General features: G+C 39.9%; 1 protein-coding gene across 5 annotated transcripts in view; it reads right to left on the bottom strand.

Annotated features, from left to right (window-relative positions):
- LOC145353369 (cyclin-dependent kinase-like 5) overlaps nucleotides 1-21025 on the bottom strand; it is a 208296-nt gene that overhangs the window by 68693 nt on the left and 118578 nt on the right. For all 5 annotated transcript variants that reach the window (XM_080204064.1, XM_080204067.1, XM_080204066.1 and 2 more), the window contains 4 exons: nucleotides 15666-15756; nucleotides 2261-2450; nucleotides 1542-1622; nucleotides 1100-1248 (listed from right to left, as the gene is read on the bottom strand). In XM_080204064.1, coding sequence (XP_080060190.1) covers nucleotides 1100-1248; nucleotides 1542-1622; nucleotides 2261-2450; nucleotides 15666-15756 — 511 coding nt within the window. The remainder of the gene's footprint in view (nucleotides 1-1099; nucleotides 1249-1541; nucleotides 1623-2260; nucleotides 2451-15665; nucleotides 15757-21025) is intronic.

Below are 21025 nucleotides of genomic sequence, written 5' to 3'. Positions count from 1 at the left end.
CAACAAGAAAGCAGGAAGATAAATGTAGGACTTTACTGCAAGGGGATTGGAATACAAGAAGAAGCAAATTTTGCTATAATTGCACAGGGTTTTAATGAAACTAACATGTGGAATATTGCATGCAGCTTTGATCTCCATACTCAAGGAAGGATATACCGCATTAGAGGCAGTTCAGCTAAGGTTCATGGGATGAAAGGGCTTGCCTAAGATGATGAAAGGTTGTGTAAATTGGGCCCATACTCTCTGGTGCTTAGAAGAATGGGAGGTAATCTCATTGGAACAGAGAAGATTATGAAAGGATTGACAGGGTAGAAACTGAGAAATTGTTTCCCCTGGCTGGAGAATCTAGAACAGGACAAGAGACCAATTATCTAGGATTGAGATGAGAAGAAATTTCTTCATTTTAAAAGATTGTAAACCTTTTGGAATTCTCTATCCCTGAGGACTGTGGATGCTCTGGGATAGAGTAATTTATTTAAGGCAGACATAGACAGATTTTTGGTTGCCCGGGGAACTAAGGGATATAGGGAGTGAGTGGGAAAATTGTGTTGTGGCAGAAGATCAGCTGTAATTATACTGAATGGGGGAGCAAGCTTAAGACGTTGCATAGCCTATTCTTTCTCCTAATTCTTATGTTCTTAACTACAACATCAGATGGCCAAAGTATAACATTAAGGTGTGAGTATTTTTATTGGGAATGGAATCAAAGAGCAGGAATTGGGACAAGTTGGAGATGTCATTTGGGGAAAAGGTCCTGAAGAAGGCATGGTTCAGGGTTGAGGCAGGGGAGAGCCTTGTTTCACAAGGGGAATGGGAAATAACAGCAGAGCTACCTGAACGGATGGTCTCAGCATTGTGACAAAATAATCCATGAACTTCTCACACTTGAGAGTATGAATGGAGTAGGCAGGCGAAAGAAGTTTTAGAAGATGGTAGTGGAGAAAAGTTACAATTATCCTCTTTCTTCAAGGCAATTCTAGAGTAGTGACCAAGTTTGACAGGAGAGTGAAGCCTGATCATGTTTAACATGGTCCACAAATGTTAATGGGTAGCTAAACAGAGACACAATAGAATTTCTACAGTCATATACTTCTTTTACCTGTTTTCTACGGGATGAGGTTTTCTTTTAGCTAACCGTGTTGGGGAAGTGCCACTAGACCTGTCCAACAGTCTCTGAGTCTGGAATACAGCGTGGTTCAAGCACTGGTCTGTGAAGTATCTTTCAGATGGATTCAGTTTTAGCAAGTTCTTCAAAGAGAAAAAGATCATAATACAACTTTATCCACAGTACAGAAGTAGCTTGTTTTTGTCGAAGGTATATATCCCATAGTAGATTTGATGTTTAATTTTAATTGAAATATATATATATAACAGGGAAGAGACCGTAGGAACTGATGATCTTACTCCATATTTATTAATTAATTGAGAAGTAAATATGGAATATGGAAAAGAAGTGGAAAATAAGCATCAAATAATTCTGCTACAGGATTAGCTAAACCAGTGTGAAAAATTTAATCAAATGCCACACTAAAGTTTCATACCTTCATAAGATCCAGCATAACTCCACTAATAACACCCAGGTATCTTCTCTCCAGAGTCTGAGGATGATTTACTGCTGGGAACTATAAACAGAAGCATTAACTGATCATATATATGAAAAAAATACATAAAAACAAATATATACGTTTTAAATTTAATGACGCATCGTTTTTATTTTTTAAAAACTAGAAAATATCCTTAAATATGTTATAAACTATTAAAAGTATATTGGGAGAAATTCTCCAGCCCAGTCAGACAGCCAGCAGGAATTCCAATGCCGTGCTTGATAGAGCATCAGCCAAAAATTGGTATTCCCGCAGAGTAATGGCCATCAGGATTCACCTTACCTGCCCATCAGTCCAGGCTGGGTTCCTGCACATGGTAATTTTAATTGTAATACAATTAGCAGTTTTAAATGTAACCACTTTTTAAAAATTGACTGACAAGCCAAAAAGAATTTGTGAAAAACTTCATTTTAATACAATTTCTATCTGAATTTATATTTTAGTTTCAATGATTTTTCTGTAAAGTAACAAGCTCAATGAACAAAATGCAACTCTCTTCAATTTGTAGCTTATAAAGTATATTGTGAATTTGAAGTATTTGATCAGAACAATCCAGCTTATAGTTTTAATTAGTATACTTATGACAATCTTTGTATAGAAGAATTCCGGGTGCATACTGATTCTTAATTTGACTTCAACATTTTTAAAGAGCGTACCCGCAGGCCGTGAAAGCGAGGATTACTATAAAAGAGCTTCATCTGCTCAGGTGGCAGTGGTCCCAATACTCTCTGGATTGTATAAAGCTGATCTATTTCACTCTCTCCTGGAAAAAGTGGTTGTCCATCACTTAGTTCTCCAAGAATGCAGCCCACAGACCACATGTCAACAGCCTTTCCATATGGAGCTCTGCAAAAGAGAGGGAAAACAAAATACAAACAGAATTATGCATTTTGTCTCATATTACAATAGAAAGCTTCCCCCCTCTTTGCAGGTTGGGTGGGGGGGTTGGAAAGGGAGACCGGGGGAGGAATGGGCGCCGAAAAACACTTGAAATATAAAATTCTGAAATCTGGTAATTCAACATGTAAATATTTTATAGTTAACTGCAATTTTCACTTCAGTATTTCATGCTTCTTTTGAAAAATACTTTCTATGCCATTTAACGGCTGCTTTTCCGTGATTAAATTATTAAATGGAATGTTTAATAGGAGCTCTGTGTATCGAAGAATTGAGGGAAAAGAGGTAAAATTGTTCGATGCATAAAAATTCAATGAGATTTTCTAGGTCAAATAGTTTGGTCAAGTAAATACATACAGGTTAGCAGTTTGCATTTAGGGTCTTCTGTTTTAATTTCAAAGGTGAATAAGGAACTTTTATAACTTGCAAAGATTTCACAACCAAGCAAGGGAAGATTATTAAATTTTATTTAACCTGTACATGGTGCCATAGGGAAAGATCTTTACATTTTGAAAAAAAATGAGTTTAAAGAAGTACTGAGAACAATGGGATTGAAGATGAAAGGGAAAATGATACTTAAGGAATTGTTGAATTAATTAGGGGCTGCCTGTGTGGAGAAGATTCCCTAGAAATAGCTACTGGCTGGGAGAAATTGAAGTTCGAATCAGCTACCCAGTCGAGCCATAAAAATCTTGGGCTGCAAAAAGCAGCCTTGTTTCTGAACGATTCTTCAATTTCCAAAGCAGAGAGGAAGAAGGTTTGAGAGGTTGTGCAGATTTATACCTTATTAAAATGACGACATCTTTGCCTTGGGTAATATTTTTCTAGTTAAGAAAGTATTGCCTGAGAGCAATTTACTTGTGGGTCTGACCTAGCAGGAAGTCTTTTGGGGGAATGTTTTGTAAAGATTGTTCTGGAAAAGATTAGTGGGAACCTAAAGGATTGGGAAATCTTTAAAGGTCAGCAGAAAGCCATGAAAAAAGCTATAAAGAAAGGTAAGATGGATTATGAGAGTAAACTAGCTCAGAATATAAAAACAGGTAACAAAAGTTTCTACAAATATATAAAATGAAAAAGAGTGGCAAAAGTAAACATTGGTCCTTTAGAGGACGAGAAGGAGGATGTAATAACTGGAAATGAGAAAATGGCTGAGGCATTGAACAGAAATTTTGTGTCGGTCTTCACAGTGGAAGGTACAAACAACATGCCAAAAATTGATGGCAGGAAGGCTATGGCAGGTGAGAACCTAGAAACTATCATTATCACAAAAGAGGTAGTGTTGGGCAAGTTAATGGGGGGGGGGGGAGAGAGAAAACAAAGTTATTTGAGTGATCTGAATATTTAATGAGGAGATTTAATGATAGGCAAGTCTCCTGGTCCTGATGGATCATATCCCATGGAGGAGAAATAGCAAATGCATTAGTATATACCAATTCGCTGGACTCTGGAGTGGCTCCCGCAGATTGGAAAATCTGTGACGCCGCTGTTTAAAGAAGGAGGTAGACAAAAGGCAGGTAAGTATAGGCTGGTTAGCTTAACTTCTGTAGTAGGGAAAATGCTTGAATCTATCATCAAGGAAGAAATAGCGAGACATCTGGATATAAATTGTTCCACTGGTAAGACGCAGCATGGGTTCATGAAGGGCAGGTCATGTTTGACTAATTTGGTGCAATTCTTTGAGAACATTACATGTGCAGTGGACAATGGGGAACCTGTGGATGTGGTGTATCTGGATTTTCAGAAGGCACCTGACAAGGTGCTGCACCAAAGACTGCTACACAAGATAAAGGTGCACAGTGTTATGGGTAATGTATTAGTATGGATAGAGGATTGATTAACTAACAGAAAGCAAAGAGGGGGGGTAAATGGGTATTTTTCTGGTTGGCGATCAGTGACTAGTGGTGTGCCTCAGGGATCAACGTTGGGACCACAACTGTTTACGATTTACATGGATGATTTGGAGTTGGGGGCCAAGTGTAGTGTGTCAAAATTCACAGATGACACTAAGATGGGTGGAACAGCAAAGTGTGCAGAGGATGCTGAAAGTCTGCAAAGGGAATCAGATAATCTAAGTGAGTGGGCAAGGGTCTGGCAGATGGAGTATAATGTTGGTAAATGTGAGGTCATCCATATTGGTAGGAATAACAGCAAAATGAACTATTATTTAAATGGTAAAAAATTGCAGCATGCTGCTGTGTAGAAGGACCTGAGTGTCCTTGTGCAGGAATCTCAAGGAGTTGGTTTGCAGGTACAGCAGGTAATTAAGAAGACAAATAGAATTTTGTCCTTAAACAGCAAGATTATGTCGCAGCTGTATAAGGTGCTGGTGAGGCCATACCTGGAGTACTGGTCTCCTTACTTGAGAAAGGATATACTGGCACTGGAGGGGGTGCACAGGAGATTCACTTGGTTGATTCTGGAGTTGACAGGTTGGCTTATGAGGAGAGACTGAGTAAACTGGGGCTATACTTATTGGAATTCAGAAGAATGAGGGGAGATCTTATAGAAACATATAAGATTATGAGGGGAATAGATAAGGTAGAAGCAGGGAAGTTGTTTCCACTGGTGGATGAAACTAAAACTAGGGGGCATAGTCTCAAAATAAGGGGGAGCAGATTTAGGACTGATTTGAGGAAGAACTTCTTCACACAGAGTTGTGAATCTGTGGAATTCCCACCCCAGTGAAGCAGTTGAGGCTACCTCTTTAAATGTTTTCAAGGCAAGGATAGATACATTTTTGAACAGCAAAGGAATTAAGGGTTATGGTGAGCAGATAGGTAAGTGGAGCTGAGTCCTCAAAAAGATCAGCCATGATCTTATTGAACGGTGAATCAGGCTCGAGGAGTCAGATGGCCTACTCTTGCTCCTAGTTCTTAAGTTGTGTAAGACTAATTTTAACTGTGCAACTGTAATCTTGTGTGCTGAAGTTTTCTTCTCATTAATAAAACTTTGGCTTTTAATTTTAAAATCCCAAAACTGTCACTGAACTTACTGCTGCTGAAATCAGCACATTTTCCTCTCATTTACAAAACACAGAAAACACTTGTATGGCCCATAAGCCAAATTTCCTGCTGCGATTTAGTTTGCTCAGCAAATAACATCTGCAGCAGTCATAACATAATGATGGGAATTTAACTATGTCTGTCAGAAATGTGAAGTGGCAATGAAACAGTATGATATAGCTCGAGAACACCAATCCCCACTCCCCGCAACTCCCAGGCCCCAAGTAATTAAATTGCATCTGTTGCAAGAGTTTGTGTAAATGTAAAACAACTAAGCTATGCTACATGATGATTTCAACTAATTACTAAATCACAATTACTTAAGCTAACAGCTTTAAGTGACCCATATATTATGAACAAGTCTCTGGCAGTGCAAACCTTTGTCCTAGGTAAACACGAGCATCCTGATTATGTGAAAAAGTTTATGTACTTTGTCATAAATTCATTAAAATTGTACCCAATAAAAAGAATGCGAAGTGGGAGTCAAATCTTGCAAACCCATAGCATCCTGACCAGCCATCGTTTGAAATAAACTTTTATATTATCCTCATGTTTCCAGATATCATACATGCTAATGTAAACTTTGATCCCATGACCTTTGGAATGAAAATAATTTTTTATGTACCTTACTTTTTCAAGAATCAAACCATATGTGAATGTGTGATTATTACCAGTAAATATGACAGTTCATTAAATTAATGGCACAAGGATAAATCTTTAGATTTTCCCTCCGTCAATTCTGGCAGCAATCTCCCAGCCAATTGACGAGCCATGTTACACATGATCCATCACAATGCCTTCAAGGAAGTATGACAAGTACACAGCTCAATTTAAAATTAAAGCTGTACATCAAAAATGTAGCATTTGCCAAAAAGACGAATAATCACACAACAAGAGTTTAACGTTACCAAGAACAGAATTAGAGAATGGAGGAAAATATTCAATAAGCTAAAAAAAACTAAGAATACACCAATAGAAGACCAAGCAAGTGGCTTCACCTGGAAGATAAAGGTGGCAAATTAGGTTAGCGAGCATTGGTAAAATGATCATATAATCAACTGCGGTGCCATCCAATGCTACACTCAGAAGAAAAATGGTATTCCAGATTCAAGTCAGGTGCTGCTGCACAAGGTTCACGAAAAGACACAATTTTGTACTCTATGAGGAAACGAAATTTCATGGCGACAGCTGCTTAAACACAATAATAAAATGATCAAATTCCACCATCCAACATCAACAGAACAACGCGCATAGAATGACCTGCACTAGAAAGCTGTGTTTGTCGCCAACGCCATGCATACACAGTCCAAACTGTTTTACTCAGTTATGCTATTGAGTGCAATCGAGTACGCAGTGGCCAGGGCCAAAGATGATGTCGCTCAAGTAAGACCATAAGACAGAGAAACAGAATTAGGCCACTCTGCCCATCGAGTCTGCTCTGCCATTCAATCATGACTGATATTTTTCTCATCCCCATTCTCCTGCTTTTTCCCCATAATCTCTGATCCCCTTATTAATCAAGAACCCATCTATCTCTGTCTTAAAGACATTCAATGACCTGGCCTCCACAGCTTTCTGTGGCAAAGAGTTCCACAGGTGCACCAATCTCTGGCTGAAGGCGTTTCCAGAAGGCATTTGATAAGGTGCCTCACAAAAGGTTGCTGCATAAGATTAAGGTACATGGAGTTGGGAGTAAAGTGTTAGCTTGGATTGAGGATTGGCTATCTAACAGGAAGCAGAGAGTTGGAATAAATTGGTGCTTTTCCAGTTGGCAGTTGGTGACTAGCGGTGTGCCGCAGGGATCGGTGCTGGGGCCTCAACTGTTTACCATATATATAGACAATCTGGAGGAGGGGACCGAGTGTAGGGTAACAAAGTTTGTGGATGACACAAAGATGAGTGGGAAAGCGAATTCCGTGGAGGACGCGGAAAGTCTGCAGAGAGATGTGGATAGGCTAAGTCAGTGGGTGAGGATCTGGCAGATGGAGTATAACATTGGCAAGTATGAGGTTATCCACTTTGGAAGGAATAATAGTAAAATGGAATATTATTTAAACGGTGAAAAATTACAACATGCTACTGTGCAGAGAGACCTGGGGGTCCTTGTGCATGAATTGCAAAAAGTCAGTTTGCAGGTGATCAAGAAGACAAATGGAATGTTGGCCTTTATCGCAAGGGGGATGGTATATAAAAGCAGGGAGGTCTTGCTGCAATTGTACAAGGTACTGGTGAGGCCGCAACTAGAGTACTGTGTGCAATTTTGGTCCCCTTATTTGCAAAAGGATATATTGGCCTTGGAGGGAGTACAGAGAAGGTTCACCAGGTTGATTCCGGAGATGAGCGGGTTAGCTTATGAGGAGAGATTGAGTAGATTGGGCCTGTACTCACTGGAGTTTAGAAGGCTGAGGGGAGATCTTATAGAGACATATAAGATAATGAAGGGGCTAGACAGGGTAAAAGCAGACAGATTCTTTACACTTAGAAAGGAAACAAGAACTAGAGGGCACAGCCTCAAAATAAGGGGGAGTCAATTTAGAACAGAGTTGAGGAGGAACTTCTTCTCCCAGAGGGTAGTGAATCTTTGGAATTCTCTGCCCATTGAAGCAGTGGAGGCTGCCTCGTTAAATGTGTTTAAATCACAGGTAGATAGATTTCTGACCAATAAGGGAATTAAGGGTTATGGGGAGCAGGCCGGTAAGTGGAACTGAACCGCTATCAGATCAGCCATGATCTTATTGAATGGCGGGGCAGGCTCGAGGGGCTAGATGGCCTACTCCTGCTCCTATTTCTTGTGTTCTTACGTTCTTATGAAAAAATTCCTCCTCATCTCTGTTTTAAAGCATCATCCCGTTAGCTTGAGGTTGTGCCTCTGGTTCTACTTTTTCCTTTAGTGGAAACATCCTCTCCACGTCTACTCTATCCAGGCCTTGCAGTATCCTGTAAGTTTCAATAAGATCCCTCCTCATCCTTCTAAGCTCCAACGAGTACAGACCCCGAGTCCTCAACTGTTCCTCATACGACAAGCTCTTCATTCCAGGGGTCATTCTTGCGAACCTCTTCTGGACCCTTTCCAAAGCCAGCACATCCTTCCTTAGACATGGGGCCCAAAACTATCCACAATACTCCAAATGGGGTCTGACCAGAGACTTTGCAGCCTCAGAAGTACATCCCTGCTCTTGTATTCCAGCCCTCTCAACCCGAATGCTAACACTGCACTTGCCTTCCTACCAACTGAACCTGCATGTTAACTTAAGAGAATCTTGAACAAGGGTTCCCAAGTCCCTTTGTGTTTCTGATTCCCTAAACATTTTCCTATTTAGAAAATAATCTATGCCTCCTTTCCTCCTTCCAAAGTGCATAAACTCACTCTTTTCCACATTATATTCCATCTTCCACTTCTTTGTCCACTCTCCTAAACTGTCCAAGTCCTTCTGCAGCCACTTCCTCAATACTCTCTGTCCCTCTACATATCTTTGTATCATCTGCAAACTTAACAACAGTGCCTTCAGTTCCTTCCTCCAAACCATTAATGTACATTGTGCAAAATTGTGGTCCCAGCACAGACCCCTGAGGCACACCACTAGTCACCAGCTGCCATCCTGAAAAAGAACGCTTTATCTTCATTCTCTGCCTTTTGCCAGTCAGCCAATCCTCTATCCATGCCAGGATTTTATCCTTAACACCATGGGCTCTTAACTTATTTAACAGTCCCCTATGGGGTACCTTGTCAAAGGCCTTCTGGAAATCTAAATAAATCACGTCCACTAGTTCTCCTCTATCTAACTTCCTAGTTCCCTCCTCAAAGAGCTCTAACAGATTTGTCAGACATGACCTCCCCTTGACAAAGCCATGCTGACTCGGTCGTACATTATCTTTGCACTTCTAAGTGCTCTGCGATCTCATCTTTAATAATGGAGTCTAAAATCTTGCCAATGACCGAAGTCAGGCTAACTGGCCTATAATTTCCAGTCTGCTGCCTCCCTCCCTTCTTAAACAATGGTGTTACATTAGCTACTTTCCAGTCCTCCAGTATCCTTCTTGTCTCCAGTGATTCCTGAAAGATCACCACCAATGTGTCCACAATTTCCTCAGTTATCTTTTTTAGAACGCTGGGGGTGTAGACCAGGTGATTTATCCATCTTCAGAACTTTCAGCTTCCCCAGAACCTTCTCCTTAATGGTGGTCACTACACTCACCTGTGCCCCCCTGACTCTCCTGGAGTTCTGGCATCCCACTGGTATCTTCCACCGTGAAGACTGCTGCAAAGTAACTATTCAGTTCCTCTGCCATTGCTTTGTTTCTTGTTATTACTTCTCCAGCCTCATTTTCCAGTGGCTATTTTTGTCTCTCTCTTGCCTTTTACGTATTGAAAAAAATTTTGTATTTTTTTTATATTACTAGCTTGCTTACACTCATATTTATCTTCTCCCCCTTATTGCTTTTTCAGTTGTCCTCTGCTCGCTTTTGAAGGCTTCCCACTAATCCTTGCTATTTTGTATGCTTTTTCTTTCGCTTTTATGCTGTCCTTGATTTCCCTCGTCAGCCATGGATGCCTTGTCCTCCCCTTAACATGTTTCCACCTCCTTAGGGTGAATTTCTGTTGTGTCTCCCAAATAACTCTCAAAACGCCTGCCATTGCTGTTCCACTGTCTTCCCTGCTAGGCTCCCTTTCCAATCAATTTTGGCCATCTCCTCATGTCTTTGTAGTTACCTTTATTTAACTGTAATACCATTACATCTGATTCCAGCTTCTCCCTCTCAAATTGCAGGGTAAATTCTATCATATTGTGGTCACTGCTCTCTAAGGATTCCTTCACCTTAAGTTCCCTAATCAAATCTGCCTCATTATAAATCATCACAGCTGGGCACAAGTATTCTTTTAACATGCACTAGGAACAGATTTGTCTCAACAGTAATAGGTGGTGCAACAATTTTAAATGCACAACATGGAGAAAATGCCTAAAGTTAAAATTATAAATATGTTATGTATTCCACTGTGACTCTTGCTTATTTCAGTTTCGAACCACTGCCCAGGAAAGGTAAAGGGGTGAGAAGGAACAGATGGGAATCCCTGTAATACTGTCCAATAGCCCCCATGGATGTCCAGTGAGTACTGTCACAGTCCGGGGAAAGCATGATGACAGCATCAGTGTATGCACAGAGTGATACAGGCAGGCTGTGTGCAACCCATTTACATTCCTAGATTTCCACACATGTGCGTATCAGTGTGCAGACTACTATCTTATATTGACAGGAGACACGTAACATTAAAAAACGGATGCAACACTGATGAATTTCAACATGCCAACAAGTAATATCGTTACCAAGACTGGTGAAAAATATGTTCGTGAGACAACTGGCTTCAAGAAGACACAGTTCACAATGGTTTCATCTTGTATGTAAGATGGCACAAAATTAAAGTCAATGATGAAATTTCAGTGCAACACGCTCCCCAAAGAGAATCTTCAGAAAGGCATTATTGTCCATGCTCACAAGGAAGTCTGGATGGATGAAGGTGGTTGCAAGAAGTAGATCAATGATGAATGGAATTTCGGACCAGGAGCACTACACAAGATAAAAGCTTCTGTGTCTGTGACAAGAGTTAAATCCCACCTTCTTGACAGCCTGGACAGTAATGAGGAATTGACCAATTGAAAGATCGATCGATTACGAGGGAAGAAGTGTTAGGGCTTTTAGGTAACATTAAAACCAATAAATCTCCGGGGTCCGATGGCATTTATCCTAGGCTGCTTAGGGAGGCAAGGGATGAGATTGCTGGACCTCTGACGCAAATCTTTGTCTCTTCTTTGGACACAGGTGAGGTCCCAGAGGACTGGAGGATAGCGAATGTGGTACCGTTGTTTAAAAAGGGTAGGAGGGATAGCCCGGGTAACTACAGGCTGGTGAGTTTAACGTCAGTGGTAGGCAAGTTGATGGAGAGGATTCTTAGGGATAGGATGTATGAGCACTTAGAGTGTTGCAATCTGAGTAAGGATATGCAGCATGGTTTTGTAAAGGGGAAGTCTTGCCTTACGAATCTGGTAGAATTCTTTGAGAAGGTGATAAAAACGGTCGACGAAGGACGAGCCGTTGATGTCGTCTATATGGATTTCAGTAAGGCGTTTGACAAAGTCCCTCATGGTAGGTTGGTACAGAAGATTAAAGCTCATGGGATATGTGGTCAGGTATCTAGATGGGTAGAGAACTGGCTTGCAAAGAGGAGTCAGAGAGAAGTAGTGGAGAGGTCCTTTTCTAGCTGGAGGTCTGTTACTAGTGGTGTGCCGTAGGGCTCAGTACTGGGACCTCTTCTCTTTGTAGTGTATATAAATGATTTGGAAGAGGGAGTAGGTGGTGTGATCAGCAAATTTGCTGATGACACCAAGATGGCTGGATTGGCGGGCAGTGAGGAGCAGTGTCTGGCAATACAAGGGGATATTGATAGGCTGGTTGATTGGGCAGATACATGGCAAATGGAGTTTAATCCGGATAAATGTGAGGTGATGCATTTTGGCCAGAATAATGTAAGGGGGAATTATATGATAAAGGGTAAGCCCGTAAGAAGTATAGAATCGCAGTGAGACCTGGGGGTGCAAGTGCACAAGTCTTTGAAGGTGGCAGTGCAAGTGGAGAGTGTGGTGAAGAAAGCCTATGGTATGTTAGCCTTTATAGGAAGGGGTATAGAACATAAGAGCTGGAGTCTAATGTTGCAGTTGTACAGAACGTTGGTTGGGCCGCATTTAGAGTACTGCGTCCAGTTTTGGTCACCTTACTACCGGAACGACGTGGAGACTCTGGAGAGAGTGCAGAGGAGGTTTACCAGGATGTTGCCTGGTATGGAAGGACTGGGGTATGAGGAAAGATTGAAGAAATTGGGGCTCTTTTCCCTTGAAAGACGGCGACTGAGGGGGATCTAATAGAGGTATATAAGATTATGAAGGGTATAGATAGAGTAAACAGAGGTAAGCTATTTCCTATGATAGAGACACATAGGACAAGGGGCCATGGACTTAAGGTGAGGGGGGAGTGGTATAACACAGATATTAGAGGGAGGTTTTTCACACAGAGGGTAGTGGGGGTATAGAATGCTCTGCCAAGAAAGGTGGTGGAGGCAAACACGCTAGAGTCATTTAAGAGTAACTTAGATAGGCACATGAGTGGGTTGGAGATGGGTGGGTATAGGAGATTGTTTTAAATAAGGGTCATTAGCATTGAGGCGTCCCTGGTAAGGTAAATGGATATGGTACAATAATAATGTTTTTTGTTCTTTTCATTCACAGGTTTTAAGTCGGTCCACCTTGTGTCCAACAAGGGGCATACACACGATGGGTCGTACTGGGGCTGCTCTTGGTTGTTCGAGATTGGCCTAGTGCTTCATGTCGTTAGTGCGTGCCTAAACTGGACCAGATACTGGGCAAGACGACAGCTCAGTGACTGTCGCTGATTGCTGTGCAGACACATGGATTTAGGCCAGTGTCTGTGGGAGTTTGCGCATTCTCCCCATGCTTGCGTGGGTTTTCTCCAGGTGCTCCGGTTTCCTCCCACACCCCAAAGATGTGCTGTTAGGCTGATTGGCAGTAATAAATTGTCCCTAAATTAGTTTCCCTCAATGTGGATGGCCATAAAACATTAGACAAGGGTCATGGGTGGAGAGGGGGACTGGTGGTGTTGAGATGGCAGTGCGGGCTCGTTGGGCCGAAGGGCCTGTTTCCCAGGCTGTCTTTGTTCTTTATTTTATCAACATGGGAAGTTGTTCTCAGTGGTCTTGAAAGTATTGTTGGACGTGTAAATAAACTTTCAAAGACAGTATCCGAAAGACATAGAACAATTGGATGTTGGAAGGTGAAAAAACATTCACTAATGGCAGAATTACGCGAGCATCTTCGTTAGTGACTTCCCTGGTCAGCCATGGATGCTTCGTTCTCCTCCTGTAACAATGGATTGCAGACATTGGAATGAATTTGATACCAATATTGTCAAAAAATATCTAAAATGTGGAATATCAAATGTGCTCAATGGTACCAAGGACAATTACTTGCGGAATGATGTTGAAGTTACCGGTACTCTGATGATGGTAAAGACCACGAAGATCTATACAATGCTATTTAGATGAACTGGATGAATTGGAACATCTGGAGGATACCTGCACAGACATGGGGAGAATGTGCAACCTCCACAGTGTTGACCTATCATAACATTGAACCCAATATAAAAGGGGGAAGGAAGCCACTAACTACCAAACCATTCATTTAATACAAAATGCTAACATAACAAGCGCAAACAATTTAGATGAAAGGAAACAGTATTTGTCATTATTCAGCTTAATATTGCATCAAGCTGAAAAGATTTTCCTCCCTGGGAGTGTGTTGATTTTACTTACATAGTAAGGATTCAAATTGCGATTCAAATGGTAGTCTGAGTAATTTCAACAATATGTGTTGGTTCATTTATTACAGTATATTTAAATTGCATCTGATGAAATGTATATTGTTTGTAATGTTATAAAAATAAATAATGTTTGTTAATAGATATGGATGAAATGCATATGGTTAGTAATATTATTAAAATAAATAAATGTTAGCAAATTAATATGAAATTTTTAGTGCTGTTGGTTTCTACCCTACTCCATTGCAATGATCTTTGTTGGATTTCATTTGGACCCAAATCAAGCATGTACATTAACAGCTCAAAAAAAAAGCCTTATAGAAAGTGACCCCATGACTTCCGATCTCAAAAATTGGCCTTAAAATTTTAACTCCTCCACAAGTATGTACAGTATTTGAATAATGCACAACTATGTAAGGAAAATTAACACACTTCCAGGGAGGAATATCTTTTCAGCTTGATGCAATATTAAGCAGAATAATGACAAATACTGTTTCCTTTCATTTAAAATGCTTGTGATTGTTATGTTAGCATTTCGTATTAAATGAAAGGTTTGATAGTTAGTGGCTCCCTTCCCCCTTCTTTAATATTGGATTCAATGTTATGATAGGTCAACACTGTGTGGAGGTTGCACATTCTCCCCATGTCTGTGTGGGTATCCTCCAGATGTTGTGGCACGCACGCACGCACTAGCAGCCAGTAACATCAACATGCTGCTAAGCGCAAAACAAAAGTGAACTTTCCCTTCTAATACAACAGTATGCAGAAAAGCAGACCCGAGAAGAAAGCAACTAAAAGCCAAGATGAAGAAATATATTATAGAAATTGATGCTGAGATTACTGATCCCTAATGTGCTATCTGGTCAAACTTTTCCAATAAACAAGTTTTGTTCTAACAAATCAATGATTTCTCAGCAACCCTATTGTGTCTGTTTATTGTCAAAATTTGTTAAAAAGCTGATCCCCAATTGTATTAGATAATAAAAGGTTTACCCAGGGAACTTTATGTGTGGTCCAAATGTCTGGAGAACAGAAAGGTCAGCACGGCTCACCATAAAGGGGAAGTTTTGGTACAGACAGAAAATTGAGTACTTAATCACAATGGTACAGCCACACAATTTTGATGTTGAATCTTTGTTTTCTTCTCATCAGCCGACAATTTTCAGCACTTGAAGCTGTGTAACTGCACTGACTTAATCAATGACCTTCCTCCTAATTAGGATTAGTGGACAGTGAAGTGGTGTTATACCAAGAGGATAAGCTTTGCAGTGTACAATCAGTTAAGTCCCAAAACAATTTCAATGTCACTCTCAGTTCTGATGTGTTTACTGTTTTTAGCCTTCCAGCTAATTATGCTATTAATACAACATAGCACTTATGTTATCCATCACAAAATTACAGAAACATTCAACTGGAAGAGACAAGATACATATATTGTTAAGACATGTTTAAAAAGGTTCCCATTATTTTATTTTTTATATCTTTATTTTGAGAAGATTTACAATTTCTCGAGCAAATCAATCACTTCTCAATGTTATATTGCTGGATTTGTCAAGAACTGCAGAGTTCTGAAGTTAACAGGGGATGTCAACTGGCTTCCTTGTCTACCATAGCCCTTAAAAGATTCACTTTGTCATGAGTATTAGGATACTTCATTGGGTTTCGCAATATGTCAGGCAATTTCACTTGGTGCTCATTTTATTTTAGGAATTCTGCTGAAGCAACTTGATACCTTACAATAATCTTCCGATTCCCGACTATGGAAAAGCTACCAACTTACCCAAGCAGTAGCTCAGGTGATCGATACCACCTAGTGGCCACATATTCTGTGTAATTCGCATTGCTTCCCTCTGACAAGTTCCGAGCAAATCCTGTTATAAGGCAAAAATGTGAGCATGTCATGTAATACCAGTCTGTAAGTGCTAAAGAGAAATATTTTAATGTTTAAAAAGTCCAAGACTGCACACAGAAGCTCTATGTTTAAAAAAAGAATTTAGGGTTGTCACTAGGATTTCAGTAAAATATTATTACACTTGACAAATACAGAATTATTTTCAACAATTTTTCTGAAGAGAACTTGTAGTTGTATTTAAAAATCAAATTTCTGCTTGAAAATCATACATTTACTCTCACTGAATATTAGTAATTTTTGTCAAAAACTTTTTTTTGGGCAGATGCACCGAGACAGGAAAGGAAAGCTGCGAGAAAGGATTTGCATTAGAGATAGTCTTGTTTACTTATTTTTTGGGAATCACTTTTTGCATATAAGGAAAATTCATATTTTCATTATGGGGTTCAATATAGTGAATATTATATATGGAATCACTTTCAGCACTGATGGAGGTTTCATTTTTACATTATTGGGATCAACAACTTGCAATAAAAAATTTAAAATGTCGCAAACCATTCCGCAACAGGAGCCATCAGGTAGATGGTCAAAAGTTTGGTCAAAGTAGTAGGATTTATGGACCATCTTCAAGGAGAACACAGAGACATGGAGAAATTTAGGGAGGGAATTCCAAAGTTCAGAACCATGGCGAGCTGAAAGCATGGCCATTAATGGTTGAACACAAAATTGGGGTGTGCATAAGGCCAGACTGAGGTAGTAGATCATGACAGCTTGTAAGGCTGGAAGAAGTTGCAGACAGTGTCAGGGGAAAGGCCAGAGAGGGATTTGAAAACTAAGATGAGGATATTAAAATTGAGCATTGTTCGACTGGCAGCCAGTGTAAGTCTTGGATGTGACGAATGAACAAGACATGGAGCAGGTTAAGATATAGGCAGCATACATTTGAATGAAGGCAAGTTTATGTCACATAGAAGATGGGGGAGAAGGCAGGGCTCCAAAAGGTTTGATATTTCTGCACTAAGTGAAGAGTTTAATGAAACTCCAGCAGAACATGAATACATACAGTGACCATCTTCTATGTCTGGAATAAGATTGAAAGTAGTCATCAATGACACTTATATTATCACAAAGACAAAACAACCAAATTCAACAATCAGAGAATCTCTACAGCACACAAGGAAGCCATTCAGCCCATTGAGCCTGCACCAACAATCCCACCCAGGCCCTATCCTCGTAACTCCTTGTATTTATCTTGCTAATCCCCTTGGCACTAAAGGACAATTTAGCATGTCCAATCCATCTAACCTGCACATCTTTGGACTGTGGGAGGAAATTGGAGCACCTTGAAGAAACCCATGCAGACATGGGTAGAATGTGCAAACTTAACACAGACAGTCACCTGAGGCCAGAACTGAACCCAGGTCCCTGGCACTGTGAGGCAGGGACCGTGCCGCCCCTCAAGTTAGATTAAATTAAAAAGCACTTGTACAAGAAACAAGAAGAAGATTATTCACATCTCATTATTCTCTTTAACAGATCAACAATGATGGCCATGGATAAGTCTACAAAATGGAGTGATCAAACCTGCTTCAAAACAAAGACAACACAGAGCCACAGATTGATTAGGTACAGGATAGAGGCAAACACATAGCAACAGAGGAGGAAAACCTAAATATAAATATTAAAATAGTTAATTATTGTGATTATCAACCACTTCTCAGGACACTTTGTTTTAAACCACAAAGGAGTGGGTTTCCCTAATGTCTCAGCAAGATTAGCCAGTAAATATCCTTGTTGGCCTGTTTCAGAGGATGCCTGATACCCATGCAATCATAACTGGGCAAAAGGTCAATTCCTTCATGAAAATGAAACAGGGGGGATTGATGAAGAGGACTAAAATACCAGCGTGAAACTGCTGTAGTAAAGTTTCCACATTCAAGTTGTTTTCTGCAATGCTCATGTATGTTTTAAATGGAAACTTGCTAAAGTAACTTTAGTTGCTGCTCTATTCCAGCACTGCATAAGTTTCCAGCGATGTCAGGTATAGCCATAAATTTTTAAAATAGATTTATCAACCATTTACTGTACTCCTTTTCTCCCTTCCCTTAGTTACAATGATATCCACACCTAAGAAGTTGAAATCATACCAAATGTTTGGCTGGCTGCTGCTTTAAAAGCTTCCAAGGGTCTATTTCTTACATATCTAACTTTCCACACACACCCCAAATTGTCCCTATTAGCATTATGAATCAATGCAAAGATGAAAGGCTGGAGAGACAGGCAATCAGATGCAAATTCATAAAGCTCTGAAATTTCAGCATACAATGAAGTATCTTATATGAAGCAACAGCATGTCACAAGGTACAAGTATTCTGACATCCAGCATCCTTTGTAACAGAGTATAAAGCTTCAAACACCCAAGAACAAGACTAGTATTGAAGCCATCTGTTTCAAACTTATCAGTCAGGCAGATACAGCCACCTGTAGATTTTAAATAAACAGAAAATTACTTTTCATTAACAGTTTATAAAAATCATAGGTTCTAAAAGACACACCAAAACTCTCATAATTATGCAACTGGCTTAATTTGAATGCTGTAGCAAACAGACCACCTAAGATGGTGGTTTGCAAGAGCACGCTGAGATAACTGGACAAGCACTACAACAGCCTCAAAAGAAATTGGACAGAGATAAACAATCTGCAGCTGCAAACGTTGGAAAACACAGGATATAGGCTATCTCAAGGACAAAGGACACTTTCTGGTCAAACAGGGTTGTTTACCAGACACAGGGGCATCTTAACCCCTTATTTGGGAGAGAGGTATGTGATCTACAGGCCTCCAGCACCTACAAGTATGGCCGTTGGGTACACACTCAGAGATTGATGTGGCAGCACCTGATTGGAATTTATCGATTAGAGTGATCACAAAACAAACGAGGTATAAAGGATGCTACACAACAGAAGAATTTCTCTCTCTCTCTTCCAACGAATGAACGACAACAACAGTGACCATCACTAGCAACATCCAGCACAAGGAGAGCCACCACACGCAAGGAGGAAGGAAGACCACAGCCAGAGTATCAGACCAGTCCAAGGGACTAGGCTACGCAGAGGATTATGAGACCAACACGCAGATAAAGGCTAATAACTGCCTGGGTACTTGCTCATTATGCAAAAGTTAAATCAAGGTCTAGTATTGGACTTGGACTTTAGTATTCTATAAGATAACTTATTATTGATTGGGTGGGTGATTTATAATTGTGTGAATAAATGTTATTGTATTAACAAGAAGCCTACTCGCAATTCTTTGTCCACCACTATTTACAGAGCAGGGATTGAACTTGCCAACTTTAAGGGCGTTCAAATGGTCAGTGGATAGGCATATGGATAACATTGGAATAGTTTAGGATAGAGGGTCATTAGACTGGTTCCACTGGTTGGCGCAACATCGAGGGCCGAAGGGCCTGTACTGAGCTGTAATGTTCTATATTCTATATATAAGGATTGCTGCGACAGGCGCAACAATACACGTAAGAGTAAAATCTAGAACTAGGATCATTTGAAAAGCCAAAGAAACAAAGTACTTAATCTTTTTCTTTGTTACGTAGATGTATCTTCTTCACCTTTGCATACTGTCGAATTTGTACAACGTGAGCAGTATCATTCTCTGGAGGAGGCATTGAGCTGAAGTTTTGTCTTCTTGTTCAGATGAACAATCTATTTGAGTTATGGGAAGGGACTTTGGAGCTGCCCTAGCCAACATTCAGTCCCCCGCTAAATTCACTAAAAACAGATTTTCTGATAATTTATAATTCTCAGTTTGTACTGAGAGGAGCGCAGAATAGGTTAGCGAGCAAATGAGCAATGAATAGTGAGGATTTTGAAAACAGAAATTTGTTAAAAGTGGGAATTCAGTAGTGAGCAGAAGATAAATTGTGGATTGTAGTGGTTACGTTGCACAGAAATTATATTTTATCAAACTGAAGTTTAAGCTTTAATCCTGACAATCCACTATGAATAAGTCACTAACAGGTGCCAATGCGATGCTGTGGTTGGCGCCAACAGATCAGTTGAAACTGATTTGTGCCTGAAGATATAAACAGTGATATTTGCAGGGGCTATGCTCAAACTGAAAGTACAGCATAGTGAGTTGGTTAACAGTGAGGACTTGAAAGACAGGAATTTGATGCAAGTGGGAATTCAGTGCAGAGGGAGAAGTATCTACAAAATAAACGAACCAGGAAACATTTTAAAGCAAGTACTTAATTATTTAATCACCATTTAATACTTAATATAGTAAATTATGAGGCTGTAAAAAATTAAAAGATAGGCATTAATATATACAGTGCAAAATTTGAGCAACATCAATTAGAAAGAAAGAATGACTAGATACAATGTGGATGGAGAGACTGATGTGTGAGTAACAAGAAAGGACAAAATTGGGACCAGCACATGGTGGGGACGGGGGAGGGGGAGGATGCAGTGAAGTTTATGGGAGCATCAAAGAAATGGTTGAAAAGGGATTGAAGTGGCATGGTCACCTGTTGTGGAGGGAGAGAAGAAAAGTGGTGAGGCAAAAAATGGAGATGGGACTGCAAGGAAGAGGAGAAGAAAATTCTCATACTAAATTGAAAGATGCAGTGATCTTAAAGGTGTAAAATCAGCATTGTAGTGACCCCACCCCCAGTAAAATGGGGGAAATTAGGAGGAGGAGAAAGAATTAATAAATAAGAGGCAAAACTGAGAACCTTTGCAACAGCTTTAAGCAAATAAAAACAAAATAGATGAACACTAGCATTAGCAAAAGGCTACGTAAATTAAACATGATCAACTGAAAGAAATCAAATTAAATCCATCATAACCAGAATTAAGTATTAATGGTGAATCAGTTAGCAGTCAAAGTAGAAAAATAAATAATTGCTATAAAACAGACAAATACAGGACAGAGGTCGCACAATAGTGTATTAAGAATTAAGAATAAAGAGAATGTTCTGATTGACAGAATATGACAAGTGGTTAAAATGTATGCAGGTGGTGGGCATTAATTGGTGATTCAACTGAATCCCTATAAATAGACTAAAACTGTGGTTTTTGGCTAGGAAGTGTATGCTTCTAACATCAAACTCTAAATAAATATAGAAGTAAAATAAAACTAGCTCCAGTTTTTTTCTTCACCTACAGGCAATCTTCAGCAACAATGCTCTAATCCAGAAAGTAAGTTGGTGAAGGATAGAATTGGAGGCAATCTTCATATATTTATTTACATATGCATGGCATTTTTTCAGAGATCT

The sequence above is a fragment of the Carcharhinus amblyrhynchos genome, chromosome 15, assembly GCF_965287045.1.
Source record: "Carcharhinus amblyrhynchos chromosome 15, sCarAmb.v2.hapA, whole genome shotgun sequence".
In the NCBI taxonomy this organism is placed as follows: domain Eukaryota; kingdom Metazoa; phylum Chordata; class Chondrichthyes; order Carcharhiniformes; family Carcharhinidae; genus Carcharhinus; species Carcharhinus amblyrhynchos.
The sequence above is the reverse complement of the archived record's forward strand: the minus strand, read 5'-3'. Positions and strand labels throughout refer to the sequence as shown.